The sequence below is a fragment of the Pipistrellus hanaki genome (genome assembly GCF_964339955.1).
Source record: "Pipistrellus hanaki genome assembly, chromosome: 5".
NCBI classification, from domain to species: Eukaryota; Metazoa; Chordata; class Mammalia; order Chiroptera; family Vespertilionidae; genus Pipistrellus; species Pipistrellus hanaki.
Genome location: NC_140507.1, coordinates 27,174,250 through 27,190,655, shown reverse-complemented (window position 1 = coordinate 27,190,655; position 16,406 = coordinate 27,174,250). Strand labels below are relative to the sequence as shown.

Genomic DNA, 16,406 nt, shown 5'->3' with positions numbered 1-16,406 from the left:
AGTAGACCACAGGATGGTCTGGGGCCCACTGGGGCTGGTGCGGAAGCTGGGGAAGGTCAGCATCCTGGAACAGGAAAAGCTCACAGCCCATTCCCAGGCTGGCTAGTGCTTCACTCCTGGGAACAGAGAAGCCTGACTGCCTCAGCAGAGAGCTCGCTGACATCTGTCCTAAAGCCTCTGCTGCAGGATGGCTGTCTCTGGGCTGTTTGCCGAGACACCAGTCCCTCCCTGATCTTCACAGCACCCCAGGACTCCAGGACTGAGCCAGTGTCAGTGCCCACCATGCAGGGCTGGGGGCGGTGAAGAGACACCCAGAGCAGCAGCAGAAGGAGATCAGTCTCTCTATCCAGCCATGCTCACGTCCTCTCCAGGCTTGTTGGCCCACGTCCAGGATGTCAGCTGTGCCTGGGCCTTATTAATTGGATGTGAGCACCGCATGGCTGCCTGCTGTTCTGGGTTCTGCAGCTTAAAGGGGGAGGGAGGGAAAGAGGGAGAGGAGAGAGGGAGGGAAAGAGGGAGAGGGAGAGAGGAAGAAGGCAGAGAGGGAGGGAGGAAGAGAGAGATGAAGGAAGATAGGAGAGGGGGAAAGAGGGAGACGGATGGAGGAAGAAGGGAGAGAGGGTGAGAGAGAAAGGGAGAGGGGGGAGGGAGGGAGACAGAGACATGACAGGCCAAGAGAGGCAGAGAGGCAGAGAGAGGCAGAGCGGGCAAGCACAGAAAAGCAGTAGCTGACAGAGAAGCAGCAATAGACAGCCCTGACCCTCAGCACAGCACGGGGGGGGCCCTCAGCCTCCAACACTCAGCAGCGGTCCTAGCAGCTGCCCCAGCCCTGCTCCACTGACCCACAGCCTGGCTGTTCTAGGGAGGAGGACAGGCTGCTGAACAGCCCCGCCAATGCTCCCTGCAGCAGCTGAACTAAGAACCCAGGCCCCGCTGGTTTTACTCTATCCATAATTAAGACACTTTTTAGTCTCATGAAGGCCAAAGTGAGCCAGGCACCAAGGTGGCCAGCACCTGGGCCTTTCAGCCATTCGGAGCCCCTGCCCAGAGCCCAAGCTCCCAGAGTGGGCAACTCCAGGTTTCTAGAATCTTAAGATTCAGCATCATTCCAGCGCTTGGCTCCTTGGTCTCCTGGCTGCTGTCATGGCTCCTAGACACAGCTGCTCCGTCCCTCCTGCTCCTCACCCCCACCCTGTGCTGCAATAATGAAGGGCTTCTCCAGACTGTGCTGGCCTTCCATCACACTGATCCTGGCTTTGCACACTCTGCTCGGACCACTGCCAGCACCCCCCGCACCCTTCCTCCTTCCTCATCAGCCTCAGACTCCAGCTCAGCAGCCATTTCCCACGGGACACCCTCCCTGATGTCTCAGAAATACTGGGTTTGGAGCCCTGAAGTGGGCCCCACAGCATCCCTGTCGGCCCAGCTCAGAGCTGCCATGTCTGCTCCAAAGCACGTACTAATGAGGATGAAGGGAGGAATGGGAGAGACAGGGGAGGGACCGGGATCAATGGTCAGAAGCAAACACAGTGAGAGGGCGGCAGGGCGAGCGGGGCCTCACCTTCTCCGTGACCAGGTCGTAGAGCAGGGTGACCACGCGCACGGCCAGCACCTCGGTGCCCTTCTCCTGCACCAGGCTCCTCAGCACCTGCAGGCCCCCCAGCCTCAGGAACTGCTGCTGGGCGTAGGGGAAGTGCCGCAGGAGGGAGCACAGCGCGAACAGGACCTGGGGAGGCACAGACCCAGACGGGTGAGGGGCCCAACAGAGCTGGCCCTGGCCCAGGCCCAGGAAAGGCAGCTCTAAGTGTACCAACCACCTCAGCTCGGCTCCCACTCTTCCTGGCTCCATCCACTACCCTCAGGGACGGCCACACCCCAGAACTCAGGTCTGGGAGAGCCAGACACCTTCAACATCACCCGTGGACAAACGGAGGCCCAGGCAGGCCGCCGGTGTGGGAGCTACAGCCAGGCGCTGGTGCCCGGGCGTGCAGCTGCGAGGCTCTGAGTGAGTGGGACCTCTCCACCTGTGCCCCAGCGGCCTGCACAGCCTGGGAAGGGGCCAGTGACTCTCAGGCTCCACGGTGTGCTGGGGGCTGGGCAGGGGAAAGAAGCGGAATCCCACCTTCTTCTTGGCAGTGAGAGGCTGCTCCGTAGCCAGGATGACCAGCAGCTTCTGCAGGGCTCCACCCTCGATGGCCTCCACCTGGACCTTTGGGTTGCTGTGGAGAGTGGGAGGGAGAAGCACAGGAAAGCATGACTTGCACCTATTCACCAAGTTGGGGCAACACCACTGTGCCCAGCCCAGGGCCTGGGCGGTCAGAGCTGACACTGCACCAGCCATCCCCTGGGAGAAACAAGTGTATAAAGGGGTGGGGCGGTTCTCCCCTCTGGACAGGCTGGAACTGAGATGGGGAAACAAGCTAATTAGTGTGGACCCACCCGGGTACAATGACCTACGGCACAAACGACAGGCTCAAGTGCCCCCATGCCAGTCTCTCTCCCCAGCAGCTGGCCGGCCGGGTGTTTTAAAAACGGAAATCCTACCTACCACTCTAAGGTCCCCTGATGCTAAGGGTGCTGCATCTATGCCCCCGCTACGGAAAGCCTTCGTCCACCTTCCCCAACCCAGTGCTGGGCGCTCCTCTTTCAGTGACCCGGGCCCTCACACACTGAGGGCAATTACTAATGGGTCCCCTAGACAGGAGCCCGTTCTCTCTCCTCTCCCGGGTGGAGCACACACAGCATGCACTGAATGCTGTGGGAGGGAAAGAAAGAGAGAACACGAGACCCAGGGAGCCTCTGCACCCCATGCAGATCCTGGAGCAGCACCAACCCCGTGCCTCCCCCCAGCCCCTCCACTCTCCGAGAGCAGCTACTGCCACGCTCCCTATCCCTGTAGCCTCAGCGTTTCGCACAGCGCCTGCCATGGCACAGGACCCTGAACAATAGGGGATGAATGAATAAACATAATTGTGCCAACCAAGGAACAGGCAGTGTGAAATGCTCAGCACCCAGCGCCGCCTCCGGGACTCCTCCCCGCACTCCGGGCTGGGAGAGCAGGTCAAACACTCAGCGCAGCCCTCCCGGATGAGGATGCTGGGCCCGGAGGGGTGCCAGGGAGGGTACATGGCAGGGCACCCCACCAGGATACCCTTTTTCAGGATCCTTGCTTTCTCAGATCAAATTAGTGATCAAATAAGGAGCAAGTGCCAAACACAGGGGCCCATGTTCTTAGGCCCTGGAGGAAGGTCAAGGCTCCCTCACCAGCCGCTTCGGAGGCTTCAGAGAAAAAAGGCAGCGGGCACATAAAAAGCCCGAGCTAGCAGCAAAGGGAGGGCAGGCCAGAGACAGACAGCCCTCGGAGGGCACCAAGTCTCCATCAGGCTCCGGCTGCCTCCCCTTAGAATGGCCACCAGCTCCCTGGAGACCCCAAAAGAGCCTGGTTCCTCCTAACCCCTACCTTGGCAGGGGTCCTCATGGCGCGAGGCAGGGTGTTAACACATCAGAGGGAGAAAGCTCCTGGTCCAAACCACAGAGAGCAATGGAGGCAGGTGATAAGAGAGTGTTCACACCGCTGCTTGCAGGAGAGGCCCTGGCACAGGGCAGGCACTCCATGTGTGCTGTCGAACGGCACAGTGATGGGCCCCAAGTGAGCCCTGGATGGCCAGCCTTCTATTCCTGCCTGGCACCAGCTTCAAGGTTCAAAGCAGACTTAGCACAATAAGCCAGTTTTCCTGCCGCAAAACGGGAGGCACCTTCGTCCCCCTGCGTCCCTCTCTGGGTGCCAGCCTGTCCCTCTCTAACTCCACTCTGTCTGAGGAGCGGTCTGCAGACAGGCTGGGGCCTCTGGGGAAGTGAGGCTGACAGCCCCTCTCCAGACAGGCAGGTGGGCACCGATGCATGGGGGCCTGGGAGCTGAACCTCTCCCCGCCCCTGCTCCCCCAACTTGAGAAAGGCAGCTGCTTCATCAAAGTGAGCTAATTAGGGCTGCCTCTGCCGTCCTGTGTCTGAGGAATGCTCACCGCACAGGCAGGGTCTAGGAAAAGACAAGGGCCACACAAATGTCAAACGCTGCCTCCCAAGGAAGGGGTTCTGCCAGTGCACAAAGGTCATCCACTTGGGGAGAGAGGGCTGTCCCTCAGCCCAGCCTGTGCGCTCTCGCAGTTCGGGAGCTTTGGGGGGTGTCCGATGATGGCTGAGGCCTGCTCTCCCAAAGGGGAAAGCTCATTTACAGTGCGAGAGGAAAAGAGAAAGCTGATGCCTTTTGTCACTTGCTGAAATCGCTTTCATAAAGCAATTATTCCACTTGCTCTCCTGCAGCAGTTGGGAAGGACTGGGGAAGTAAAGCAGGACTGTGGGCAAATGTGGGCCTGTGGCCATGTGGGCTCAGCAACCCCGAGCCCGCACGCTGCCCCTTTTCTCCTGACCAGCTTACATGAGGGCCCACCCAGGCTCAGGGCTCCCGGGCTCGGTGAACACCTCGGGGGTTAAATCCAATACCCTCTGAAAACAGCCTTTTGTGCTACCCAGTCAAGGAGCTGAGGAAGCACCGCAGAGGGAGCCTGGGAGAGACAAGGCCTGCATTCCGGTGGCACCCAGTCCACCCAGGCAGGGACGGCAGAGGCCAATTGTTTCCTGAGCAATGTGGCCAGAGGGTCAGACACCAACTGCTCTCAGAGCCTCTCCCCCCAGGCAGCTCTGCCTCGGGCTCTGAATGCTCACTGCTGTGTGCTTTTGGGGAGTAAATACCCAAAATAGCTCAGAGTGAGGTGCAAGGGCCAGGGCCTGGAGAACCCTTGGTGAGAATCCTGTGAACAATGACTGACGACCTCAGATAAGTCCCTTTACTTCAGTATCCTCACCTGTGAGGCAGAGCTAAAACTACCCTGTGCTAAAGAGAATAGCTAATAATGCCAGAATGCTAGCCAAAGCTTTGTGACAGAAAGATTATGATTATAGTGGGCTTGCTACCCAAAGAAAGCACAGCTTTAGCTCAGATGCCTCGGGCACATATATCATAGCTGGCCTCACACCCCTCTCAGCCCAGAGATCCTGGGCCAGAGCTACACCCGCTGCCTGGGGAAGTTGGGGGGGGGGGGGGGGGTCCTTGATGGCTGAAAGATGGATGTCCTGAGTGTTGGATATTTGAGAGAGTTAAAAGAGCAGGGGCTTGGCAAGCCTTTTAGTGACATTAGTGGCACTGGTGTGCTCAAAGTCAAAAAAAGAATATTAAGGATGTAGCTTGTCTCCGACGAGATAAATGAGAATAAACCTTGTTCAGGGCTAAGCAGGCTGGACTGAATAAATGCCATTAGCACTTGGATTACTGGGATGTTCACAATCAGCAGGCGAATCAGCTGCCTGTGTGCAGAGGGACAGCAGCAGCAGCAGCAGCTGCTCTGTAGACTTGGGGGTGGGGTGGGGGTGGGATTGCAGAAATGGAAGTGATTACATTTGCAGAAACCAAACCGTTTGGGTCAGAGTGACTGATGTGGGCAATCTGCCAAGGGTCAAAGGTCATACTTTTGCTACAAAGCTGGGCAAGGGGTGGGGGTGGGGGTGGAGGAGCTGATACTTAGGGTGTGCAGCCCAGCCTGGCTGGGGATGGAGAGGAAAGGCATGAGAATGCTGTCCACTCTGGTACAGGAGTGGCTTCATAATTTTCAGGCCCAGTGCAAAGTGAAAATGTGGGCCCCTTGTTAAAAAACTGTAAGAAAATTTCAGGTGGCAAGGGCAGAGCATTAAACCAAGCCGGGCCCTTTTCAGTGTGGGGTCTTGTGCAGCTGTACAGGTCACACGGACACCAAGCATGTGCTGCTGGCACCAGGGGTGTGTGCACAGAAACAGAGAACACACAGAAATCCTGCTGGGTTAATCAGAACAACAAAGGCTGGGGAAAAGAGGAGAAACCCTGGGAAAGGCAGAGCTCTGGGGTGGGAAATAAGGATCAGGCTGATGGGCTCGATGGCTGAGGAAACACTAAGGTAGAACCCTGAAGCAGAGCACATGTCACCAGAGCCCAGTCCAAGCCGTGGACACTGAGGACACTTTGGGTATGTACTCTCTCACGAGACTTCAATATTTCTAAGTACAACAATTGTCATTTCTTTTTAATTGCTTAATAACAGGGAAAAGCTGCCATTATTCTGAAATGCTCCAGGAGCAGATGCTGTGCAGCGGGGAAAGGGGGCGTATCTCGGGATATGTGGTCAGGCTTAGTCACTTGCAATCCTGCTGATGAGGTTGTACATGCTCATCTTCTTGCTCAGAGAGAAAGATTCTTCTCTGGTGACCTGCCCTTGTCTGTGCCCCAGTGTGTGGCCTTGATCATCTGTGAAACACAAGGACTGGCGGGATGTGTAATCCTGAAATAGGTAGGTTCATCAGGGATCTATACTAACCTGCCATCTAGGGATTAATGGGGTTAAGCAATTAATTAATCAATCAAGATGGAAACAATTGTCAACTTGAATATAAACAGAACAGGTTCACCAAAAGTAATAAATGCCACATACAACTCTCCCACAGGAGAAACAAAACATCCGCCTGTAACGGCCTTAAACCGCTTAAGTGTGAAGGGAACCACACTGGGCTCTTCAGAAGTTCCATCTGTTACTGGGGGAGCGCAGGGCTGTCAATGGACTATTCATATTGTCCCCAACCAGAAGCCAGTCATGTAAGCAAATGTGGATATCCACAATTCACCACAATGACAGCGCTTATAAGAATATCTCTAGGATCTCCTAACTTACTTACATACATACATACATACATACATACATACATACATACATAGAGAGAAAGAGAGAGAGAGAGAAAGAGAAAGAGAGAGAATATGAATCTGCCCACCTCTGGAGAGATAAGAGGGCCTCAGAGGGAAGGCAATCAAAGAATCTTCCTGACATCTGGTAGCTCTCAAACATAGTTCTGCATCACAATCATCTGGGGCACATTTTTCCCGTAAAACATTTCAGACACAACACTTAAGAAATTACAGAAAATTACACAGGAAAAGTAACTTACAGAAAAGTTACAAAATAGTAAAAGAATGCTCATCAAGAGTTACCAATTGGCCCAGCTGGTGTTACTCCGTGGTTGAGCATCGACTTATGAACTGGAATGTCACGATTTGATACCTAATTCCCAGTCAGGGCACAAGCCCCGGCTGTGAGCCTGATCTCCAGTAAGGAGTGTGTAGGAGGCAGCCGATCAATGATTCTCTCATCATTGAGGTTTCTATCTCCCTCTCCCTCTCCCTTCCTCTCTGAAATCAATTAAAAAAAAAACATATATTTTAAAAGTCACCAATTGTTAACATTTTAACACATTATGCTTTTCCATTTTCTCTCTCTACATATATATTCACATATTTTTTCTTTCCTGAAAACATTTGAGAGCAAGGAGAACATATACACATGCCCCTTTACTCCAAATGTATCAAATGTGTATTTCCCAAGAATATAACCACAGTACAATGATCACAATTTGGACAATACTGGTACATGAGCTATAAATATTCAGATTTTGCCAACTTCTTAGAATACCATTTTTAGAAAAATAATTTTTTTAAAAACCCAACCCAGAATTACATGATACATTTTACTAAATGTGTTTTAAGTCTTCTTGGCACTTCTTTTCTTAGCCTTTTTCTTTACAGATAGTTTTGAAGAGCACAGGCCAACTGTAGAATGCCCCTCAGCCTGGATTAGTCTGATTTCCCCACATAATTAGATTAAGGTTATGCACGCTGACAGGAATACCATAAAAGCAATGTTTTATCTTTCTCAGTGCATCATATCAGAGGCATGAGATATCAGTCAGGCCCACAACTGGTGGTGGTCACTTCCATTACTTGGTCATGGTGGTATCTGCCAGATTTCTCCATTATAAAGACACCATGTCTCTTTTAAATTAATAAATATTTTATAGGGAGACACTTTGAAATATCAAGACAGCAATGTTTCTCATCAAACTTTCACCGACTTAGTTCTGGCATTCGTCAATAATTCTTGCTCAAAATACTTACTATAGTGCTTGTCACATGATGATATTCAAACTCCATTATTTCTTCTATCTGTATTTGTTGCACTCTACTTCAAAAGAGGTTTTTCTTCTTATTCATTCATTCATTTTTATCACTATGGATTCATGGATTCTTATTTTCTCTAGTGGTTATAATAATTTCTATCATTTATTTTATTGCTGAAATGATCACTCGTTTAATCACCAGAGCTTTTTTGTGCTAGTTTCTGTGTCTTTTTGAAATGTTTCCATCATTCTTTGACCACTTCCTTACTTTCTGGCCCAAGATGTTCTTGTTCAGATAATGTCTTTTTCCTGCACATGCCATGGAATCAGCCACTTCTCCAAGGAGCATGAAAAACTTTTTGGAAATTCTGATTCTAAACTTTACACAAACTGAACCACAATTCAGAAAATGAGGCTCAAAACCTGATTTTTTGTAAATGCCCTCATACTGATTTGAAAGCCAGCATTTGGGTAACTGGATTCAATGCCCATAACTTTTATTTGGTATGGTATATCTGATAAACTGGCTGCCTAGTACTTGAAGACTAGAGCAGTTAGGAGCCAACCATTGAACAAGGCAGCCTTAACTCTAGCTGTAAACTCTTCCAATTGCTAGAGAAATATCTTCTGATGCCTAGTTGAAATCTGACATCATGAAACATACCAACTGGCCCCATCACTGCTCTAATGGGTCAGCCTTTCTGAAGCTTAGGAGCAACCAACTGTCCAGAGAAAGCTCCCCTTTCACAAGCTTGCATCATGGGATCCTGAAGTCATTTTTGTGTGACTCTGGAAATCCACTGCCTTCTTGACAATGCTCTGTGGAGGTTGCTCCATGTACCGAGTCCAGTGGGCCCAGGCACCTCTGTCGCAGTGCCACTCTACTCCGAATGCCTCCCCACATCTAGGTTTTTGGAAGTACTATCACAAAGTAAGTTACAAACAGTATAGGTGATATAACACCATATATTTGTTTCTGGGTGGTAAGTTTTTTTTTTTTTAAACATGAGTGTGGTTATTTATAAAATTAAACATTTAATAACAAAATTTTAAATGTCACTTTGCTACCTGGGCCTTTCTTCATAGTCTGCCACTATTCTTTTGGATTCTCATTCTGTCACATAGCCAACATGTTGCTTATCTCTCATGATCTGTGCCATCTGCCCCCATGTCCTTACATGAGAATCTGAATGCAAGTTGGACAGGTCAGAGTCAGACATGAGTTCTTTGGCACACAGCTACAGTGAAGACTCTGTTGGCACTGAGTCATTTATAAGTAAACATTTATTAGGTATGATTGTTCAAATAGCTACAAATCCACTTCTTTATAATTTCTCTACCTGATCTATTAGTTTATTGTGAAATTCTGCCAAATGTTTTCCTGGATCACAAGCTTTCCCTGTGTCCATAACTCTGGTCTAATCTCCTGGCCAGTTAGCAGAGTTGTTTGGAGTCATCCTGATAAGCCAAGATTGAGGATTTGATCCCCAGTCAGGGCATCTATCTACAAGAATTAACCAATGAATGCATGAATGGATGGAGCAACCACTCTTTCTCTCCCTCCCCCAGCTCTCTCCCCTTTTTATTCTCTAAAATCAATAAATTTAAAAAAATTTGATCTAATCTCCATGGCTGGCAAATCTTTCTGAAAATGGAAATTAGAATTGGGAAGGAGTGTAAGCAAATCTTGTGGGGTTCTGATAAAGTTCTATTTCTTGATCCAGGTGGTGGATATATAGATATATTTACTTTTAATAAGTTACCAAGTGGTATGTGTAAGATTTATGCACCTTTCTGTGGAAGGAATAAAGGAAGGATTAAGCTAATATGGCAAGACCTGCTTTTACCAAACTCATGCTAGCTCCAAGAAATCACTTCTCTTTAGAAATGCTCATAAATCATGTTATAAAACAAAACTGTTACTACATCCTGTTTCCTTGCCTCACTGTCAACCCCCATGATGTCATAAAGATTCAAACACATAGGTCTCATGATGATGCCCATAATTTCCATTTGATTTTGAAGATTCTAACTGATTTATAGAAGCCAGTGGCTCTGTCCTTCCTCAGTCCTGGGCTCAGGTTCCTCTTAACCATGCTTGTTTTATTCCTTCTAGCAGGAAGGCCATTTTCCTTAAAAGAGAAGTCAAAGGCAAAACAGAAATAGAACAGAGGATGGAGATGCCCTCTCTTTACCTGCTATACTGAATCATCTCACTGAAGCAGGTGGCTAATGCCTTCCTTGCCATGCCTCTCAATCTGAACACTAACTGCTCAAGCAGGTCCTTTATTGTTAGCATCCCAGATCTCACCCACCTGGTATTCCTGACCGTGTTCTCAGAAGTTTACCCCCTTCTTCTCTATCTATTCTTGGTTATAGGTCTCTTTTTCATCTCTGACAAAAGCTCAACACTAACTGCTCTCCATATGGCCATGTTGGTTTCTTTACGTGTCTCCTCTCTTGTTCCTTGCAGTACTCACTTGTGACTGTATTTAACACATTTCATTTACCAGAGTATGAGTCATCCTTCCTTTCAAAGCTCTGAGTCAGATATTATATCTACTTTTCTAAAATCTGCTTTCCCTCAAAGTCAGAGAATTCTGCATTTCTTTTGGCTTCTCTAAACATAGTCACTTTCTGCTTGGGTTCCCAACACTTTCAATTCAGCAAACACACACATAACCTTCTGAGAGATCAAACTTTTAGAAAAGTGAATTAAGAATCAAAGCAAGCCAAAACCGGTTTGGCTCAGTGGATAGAGTGTTAGCCTGTGGACTGAAAGATCCCAGGTTCGATTCCGGTCAAGGGCATGTAGCTTGGTTGTGGGTACATCCCCAGTAGGGGGTGTGCAAGAGGCAGCTGATCGATGATTCTCTCTCATCGATGTTTCTAACTCTCTATCCCTCTCTCTTCCTCTCTGTAAAAAATCAATAAATTAAAAAAAAAAAAAAAATCAAAGCAAGTTTTCCCCCGCCATCTTGGATCCTGCTGAGGTCTGCTGAGACAGGACTTCTTTAAGGACAAATGTATCTGGAAGGTTATGGTCCAAGGCCATTTTTTTTTTTGCTGGCTGTAAGCTGGGTCTCCGGGACAGGAGGAGTACACAGCTCTTCTTAAAACTAAAGATGTTTATGCTGGAGATAAAACTGAATTCTATCTAGGCAAGAGATGTGTTTATGTGTACAAAGCAAAGAACAACACAGTGACTCCTGGTGTCAAACCAAACAAAACCAGAGTAATCTTGGGAAAGTAACTCATGCTCATGGAAACAGTGGCAATGGTTGTGCTAAATTCCAAAGCAACCTTCCCACTAAAGCCATTAAACACAGAATCCATGTAATGCTGCACCCCTCAAAGATTTAAACTTATTGAAAAGTAAATAAAATGGATTTGTTCTCTTTAAAAAAAAGAGAATCAAAGCAAGTCAAGAATATATCAGAGTATTAATTTTTTGCAGAAGGAGATTCCCAGGTATTAAGATATGTAAAGACCCATAGTGCCACACCAACTTGCTTCTATACCAGTTTTATAATCTCAACGTAGAAAGCCCCTTCTACACTAGGGCATCTCATCCCATGTTAGTGTGTGTGTTTTTTGATGGGCTAGGAGCCAATGGTCTGGACTTTTGTTTTACCAAAAAACCCAAACTCAGTAAACAAACTAGTGAATAAGTTGCTCTGGAGTCAGAGAGGAGACTTGGGTTCAAATCCTAGATTCAGTGTTTTCAATCTGTATTATTGGGATATGTTACTAAACCTCTTTTAACCTCTTTCTCTTCATCTGTAAATCCGATATTAATAATAATATTTATCTCATGGGACTGTTGTAGAAATGAAATATGATATTATATGAAGAGATCAGCACAATTCCTAGCAAATATCAAGCATTCAAATAATAGTTGTTTTACCACAATACATTACTGTATTTTTATGTGTATAAGATGCTCCCATGTATAAGATGGCCCTCATTTTTCCAACCCAAAATTAAGAAATCAATATTTTAACCATAAAGCAGAACAAATTTTTATTTAGTAATTACCGCAGGTAATGTTTACATACCAGTGCTGTGATATTATGCAGCATATCACTTAATTCAGTCTCTGTTGCATCATTGCTCTCTTCATCACTATTAATTCCAGACATATCAATTTCTTCAACTTCTATTGTATCACTACTGTCTTCTGAATCACTGTCTATACATGTGAGATCATCTTCATAAACTGGTGGCATTTTCTGAGCTAACTTTGTTCATGTTCTCATGGCCAACTCTTCTTCCTCATGAAATTGAAGCACCATTTTGCCTTTCCTGTAAAATCAACAATGTGCATTTTGCTTGCAAACATTCTTGCCTGATGGCGCTGCTCCATAATCCAAGCCTTAAGCCTCTGCTCCAAGTTTCTCCATTTTGCTGGTTTTCCTGTTAAGGCCTTCTTTTTTGTCATCTTAAGGAGTTGTTCTTCCTGTTTTCTCCACTGTCTGGTCATATACTCAGTGGGAGGAGGTCTAAATTGTCTCTCTGCAGTTCTATTTCCATGCTCTCTTGCATAGCTGATTACATTCAGTTTGAATTTTGCAGAGTAAGACAAACTGCTTATTGGTATTTATCTTTTTATTTTTGACATCTTTATAGGCTCAGAATGCTCTGGTCCCTGCTGCATCTGCACACTCTCCACCTTCACCTCCAATTATGGCATCAGGTGGAATCAGTAACAATAAGATCCGCGATTGGAGGAAGCCTGTTTAACAAGGTATGGGCAGCTACCCACCTGTAAGGCTCCCTCCTTGGCTGACTTCTGTGTATAAGATACCCCACAATTTTCAGTCTAACAGTTTTGGGGGTGAGGGGAAGCGCATATCTTTTTAGTTTTAGTTTTATTGTTTAAAATATTACATATGTCTCCTTTTCCCCCCGATTGGCCCTCCCCATCACTCTCACCCCTGAGGACAAACCCCTACTACCCCAGTGTCTGTCCATTGGTTATGCTAAAATGAATGCATACAAGGCCTTTGGTTGATCTCTAACCCCCCCTCCCCATCCCCCGCCTTCTCTCTGAAGTTGGATGGCCTGTTCAGTGTTATCTTGTCTCTGGATCTGTTTTTGTCCATCAGTTTATGTTGATTATTATATCCCATATATCAGTGAGATCATGTGATATTTATCTTCCTCTGACTGGCTTATTTCACTTAGCATAATGCTCTCCAGTTCCACCCATGCTGTTACAATGGTAAAAGTTCCTTCTTTTTTTTTATAGCAGCATAGTATCCCATTGTGTAGATGTACCACAGTTTTTTAATCCACTCATCTGCTGATGGGCACTTAGGCTGTTTCCAAATCTTAGCTATAGTAAATTGTGCTGCTATGAACATAGGGGTGCATATATCCTATCTTATTGGTGTTTCTGGTTTCATGGGATATAGTCCTAGAAGTGGGATTATTGGGTCAAATAGGAGTTCCATTTTTAACTTTTTGAGGGAACTCCATTCAGCTCCTTTTTCGCCACATCCTCACCAACACTTGTCTTTTGTTGATGATAGCCATTCTGAGAGGTGTGAAATGGTACCTCGTTGTCGTTTTGATTTGCATGTTTCACATAATTAGTGACTTTGAGCATGTTTTCATATGTCTCTCGGCCTTCTGTATATCCTCTTTCAAAAAGTGTCTACAGTGGTGCCTCGCATAAAGAACGCCTCGCACAGCGAACTTTGGACAGGTTTTTTATGAAACCATCGGCCAAAAAGCAGAAAATGGATGAAGATGTGCAAGATTCGGTAGACTCTACTTAGTCTGTCTTAAAATTAAAAAAATGTGTGTTTTTTTTAAAAAAAAAAAATTATGTTTTTAGATGTATCTAAATAAAAATAATAACAAAAAAATTATCTTTTTTTATGTCATCTTAGCATATTTTATGCTACAGAACGAATTATTTTTTTTAACATGTATTGTTATGGGAAAACGTGTTTCACATAACGAACTTTTCGCATAACAAACTTGCTCCTGGAACGAATTAAGTTCGTTGTGTGAGGCACCACTGTATTTAGGTCCTTAGCCCACTTTTTGATTGGATTGTTTAATTTCCTTTAGTTAACTTGTATGAGTTCCCTGTAAATTTTAGAGATTGAACCCTTATCTGAAATAACTTTTGTGTTGTTTTGTTGATGGTTTCTTTGACTGTGCAGAAGCTTTTTATTTTGATGAAGTCCCATTTGTTTATTTTCTCCTTAAGTTTCCATTCCCTAGGAGCTATATCCGTAAAGATACTGCTATGACATATGTCTGATATTTTGCTTCTAAGATTTTTATGGTTTCCCATCTTACATATAACTCCTTTAACCATTTTGAATTTGTTTTTATGTATGGTGTAAGTTGGTGATCTAGTTTTTTTCTTTAGTTTTTTTGTTTGTTTGTTTTGCATGTATCTGACCAGATTTCCCAACACTATTTATTAAAGAGACTGTCTTGAGTCCATTGTATGCTCTTGCCTCCTTTGTCAAATATTAATTGAGTATAATGGCTTGGGTATATTTCTGGGTTCTTTGTTCTGTACCATTGGTTATATGTCTATTCTTGTGCCAATACTAGGCAGTTTTGATAACTATGGCTTATAATATAGGTTGATATCTGATATTGTGATCCCTCCAACTTTGTTCTTCTTTCTCAGGATTGCTATAGCTATTCAGGGTCTTTTTTTTTTTTATTCCAGATGAAGTTTTGGAGAGTTTGTTCTAGGACTGTGAAATATGCTGTTGGTATTTTAATGGGGATTGCATTGAATCTATAAATTGCTTTGGGTAGTATGGACATTTTAATGATGTTGATTCTACCAATCCATGAACACAGTATGTTCTTCCATTTGTTTATGTCTTCCTATATATCTTTTTTCAATATCCTGTAGTTTTCTGAGAACAATAGTATCTTATACATGGAAAAATATGGTATACAATTTAATGAGAATTACTATTTTTACTTTTCTGCTAAGAAAGACAGAGCACCTGGGTTTTCATTCTTCTCAGAAGTGAAAGGGCCTACCTGCGGTGGGGAACAAAGAAGAATGTACCACCTCCCACTGAGTGGCTCTAGATTCTCATTCTCAGCTCCTTTGGCTAAATAGACAAAGCCAGTACAGAAAGCATTCACAGGAGAGAAATGTAATTAATAAGCTAGAGGGAACAACATTGAGGAAGGATCAAAAAAGTTAATTAGAATTGGCTAAAGGGAGACCACAGGGTGGGGAAAGTGGGAGAGAGAGGGCTAAAGAGAAATTATCTGTGCCCTATAATTATTCAAAGAATATCTCTAAGTAATTAACTCAGGCAGTCTGAGGGAGTCGAGGTAGAAGTAACAGGGTTAAGCAGAAGAAAATTTAGGCTAAAACATAGGAGATTTTTCACACAGTGAGATTTATCAAGTTTATTAGAGAACACAGAGATGATGTCGTCTATTCCAGCTGGTGATAAAACTGTCCCCCTAGGTGCTGGGGGCAGAGGAAGGGCAGAGTAGTCCAGATCCCACAGGATAAAAGGGCTCCAAGGAAAATCACCTGGCCAATCCTTGTTCCAAGCTGCAGGCAATACACCTCTCTCAACAAGCCTTTATATCTGAGGAAGAACTTCCTTACTCACCCAGATCTTGCTTTCAAGAGTTCTATCGATAAGATGTGAGGAGAAACCAAGATAGCGGCATAAACACCTGAACTGCTGCCTTACACAACAATTTCAAAACTACAACTAAAAGACAAAATGGACATCAACCAGAACCACAGGAAGGCTGGCTGAGTGGAGATTCTACAACTAGAAGGAAAGAGAAAGCACACTGAGACTCACAGGAGCTGCAGAAGGCAGAGGTACGGAGGCGCATGTGCGGAGAGAGCTGGCTTTCTCAATCGGGATGGAGACAAAAGCTCCTGACTGCTCTGAACTCCAGTTCCAGCAAGACTCTGAGGACCCAGACTCATTCGGGGAGAAACTGGACGGTATGGCAGCGGGCAGAACTTGAGGGCGGCTTTCTCTCAGAGGTGCCTGCAGGGATTACCACAGGACACTGAGAACCAGGGAACTCTTAGGGAAGGGCTGACAGGAAGCCATTGCAGTTTGCTCCACCCTGAGATCCCGTCCCATGAAGCCATTGCTGCTTGCTCCATCCTGAGACTCCACCCCATCCAAGCTGTGTGTGGAGGCTTTTGCATATGAATGGCCTGTCCTTTGAATTATAAACTTACCTAACAAACTGCAGCTGAGTCAGTGAGACCCAGAACACCCAAAAGAAGGCCCAAGGCCCCACAGCAATTTGCATTGCTTCACAGCTGGGCCTCACCTCAGAACCTCCAAAACCCAAACAAAGAAGAGTAACTGCAGATCTCACTGTAGCTCCTGCTGGGTGGC

The 16,406-nt window shown here is 46.2% G+C and overlaps 1 protein-coding gene and 1 pseudogene across 5 annotated transcripts in view; one reads left to right on the top strand and one right to left on the bottom strand.

Moving 5' to 3' along the window:
• SIL1 (SIL1 nucleotide exchange factor) overlaps nt 1–16,406 on the bottom strand; it is a 170,896-nt gene that overhangs the window by 1,656 nt on the left and 152,834 nt on the right. For all 4 annotated transcript variants that reach the window (XM_084885096.1, XM_084885093.1, XM_084885095.1 and 1 more), the window contains exons 8-9: nt 2,123–2,219; nt 1,562–1,726 (exon numbers count right to left, since the gene is read on the bottom strand). In XM_084885096.1, coding sequence (XP_084741222.1) covers nt 1,562–1,726; nt 2,123–2,219 — 262 coding nt within the window. The remainder of the gene's footprint in view (nt 1–1,561; nt 1,727–2,122; nt 2,220–16,406) is intronic.
• On the top strand, nt 8,864–11,391 carry LOC311622557 (large ribosomal subunit protein eL33-like; annotated as a pseudogene). Its single transcript has 3 exons — nt 8,864–8,959; nt 10,502–10,542; nt 11,036–11,391. The product of its transcript is annotated as a large ribosomal subunit protein eL33-like (transcript).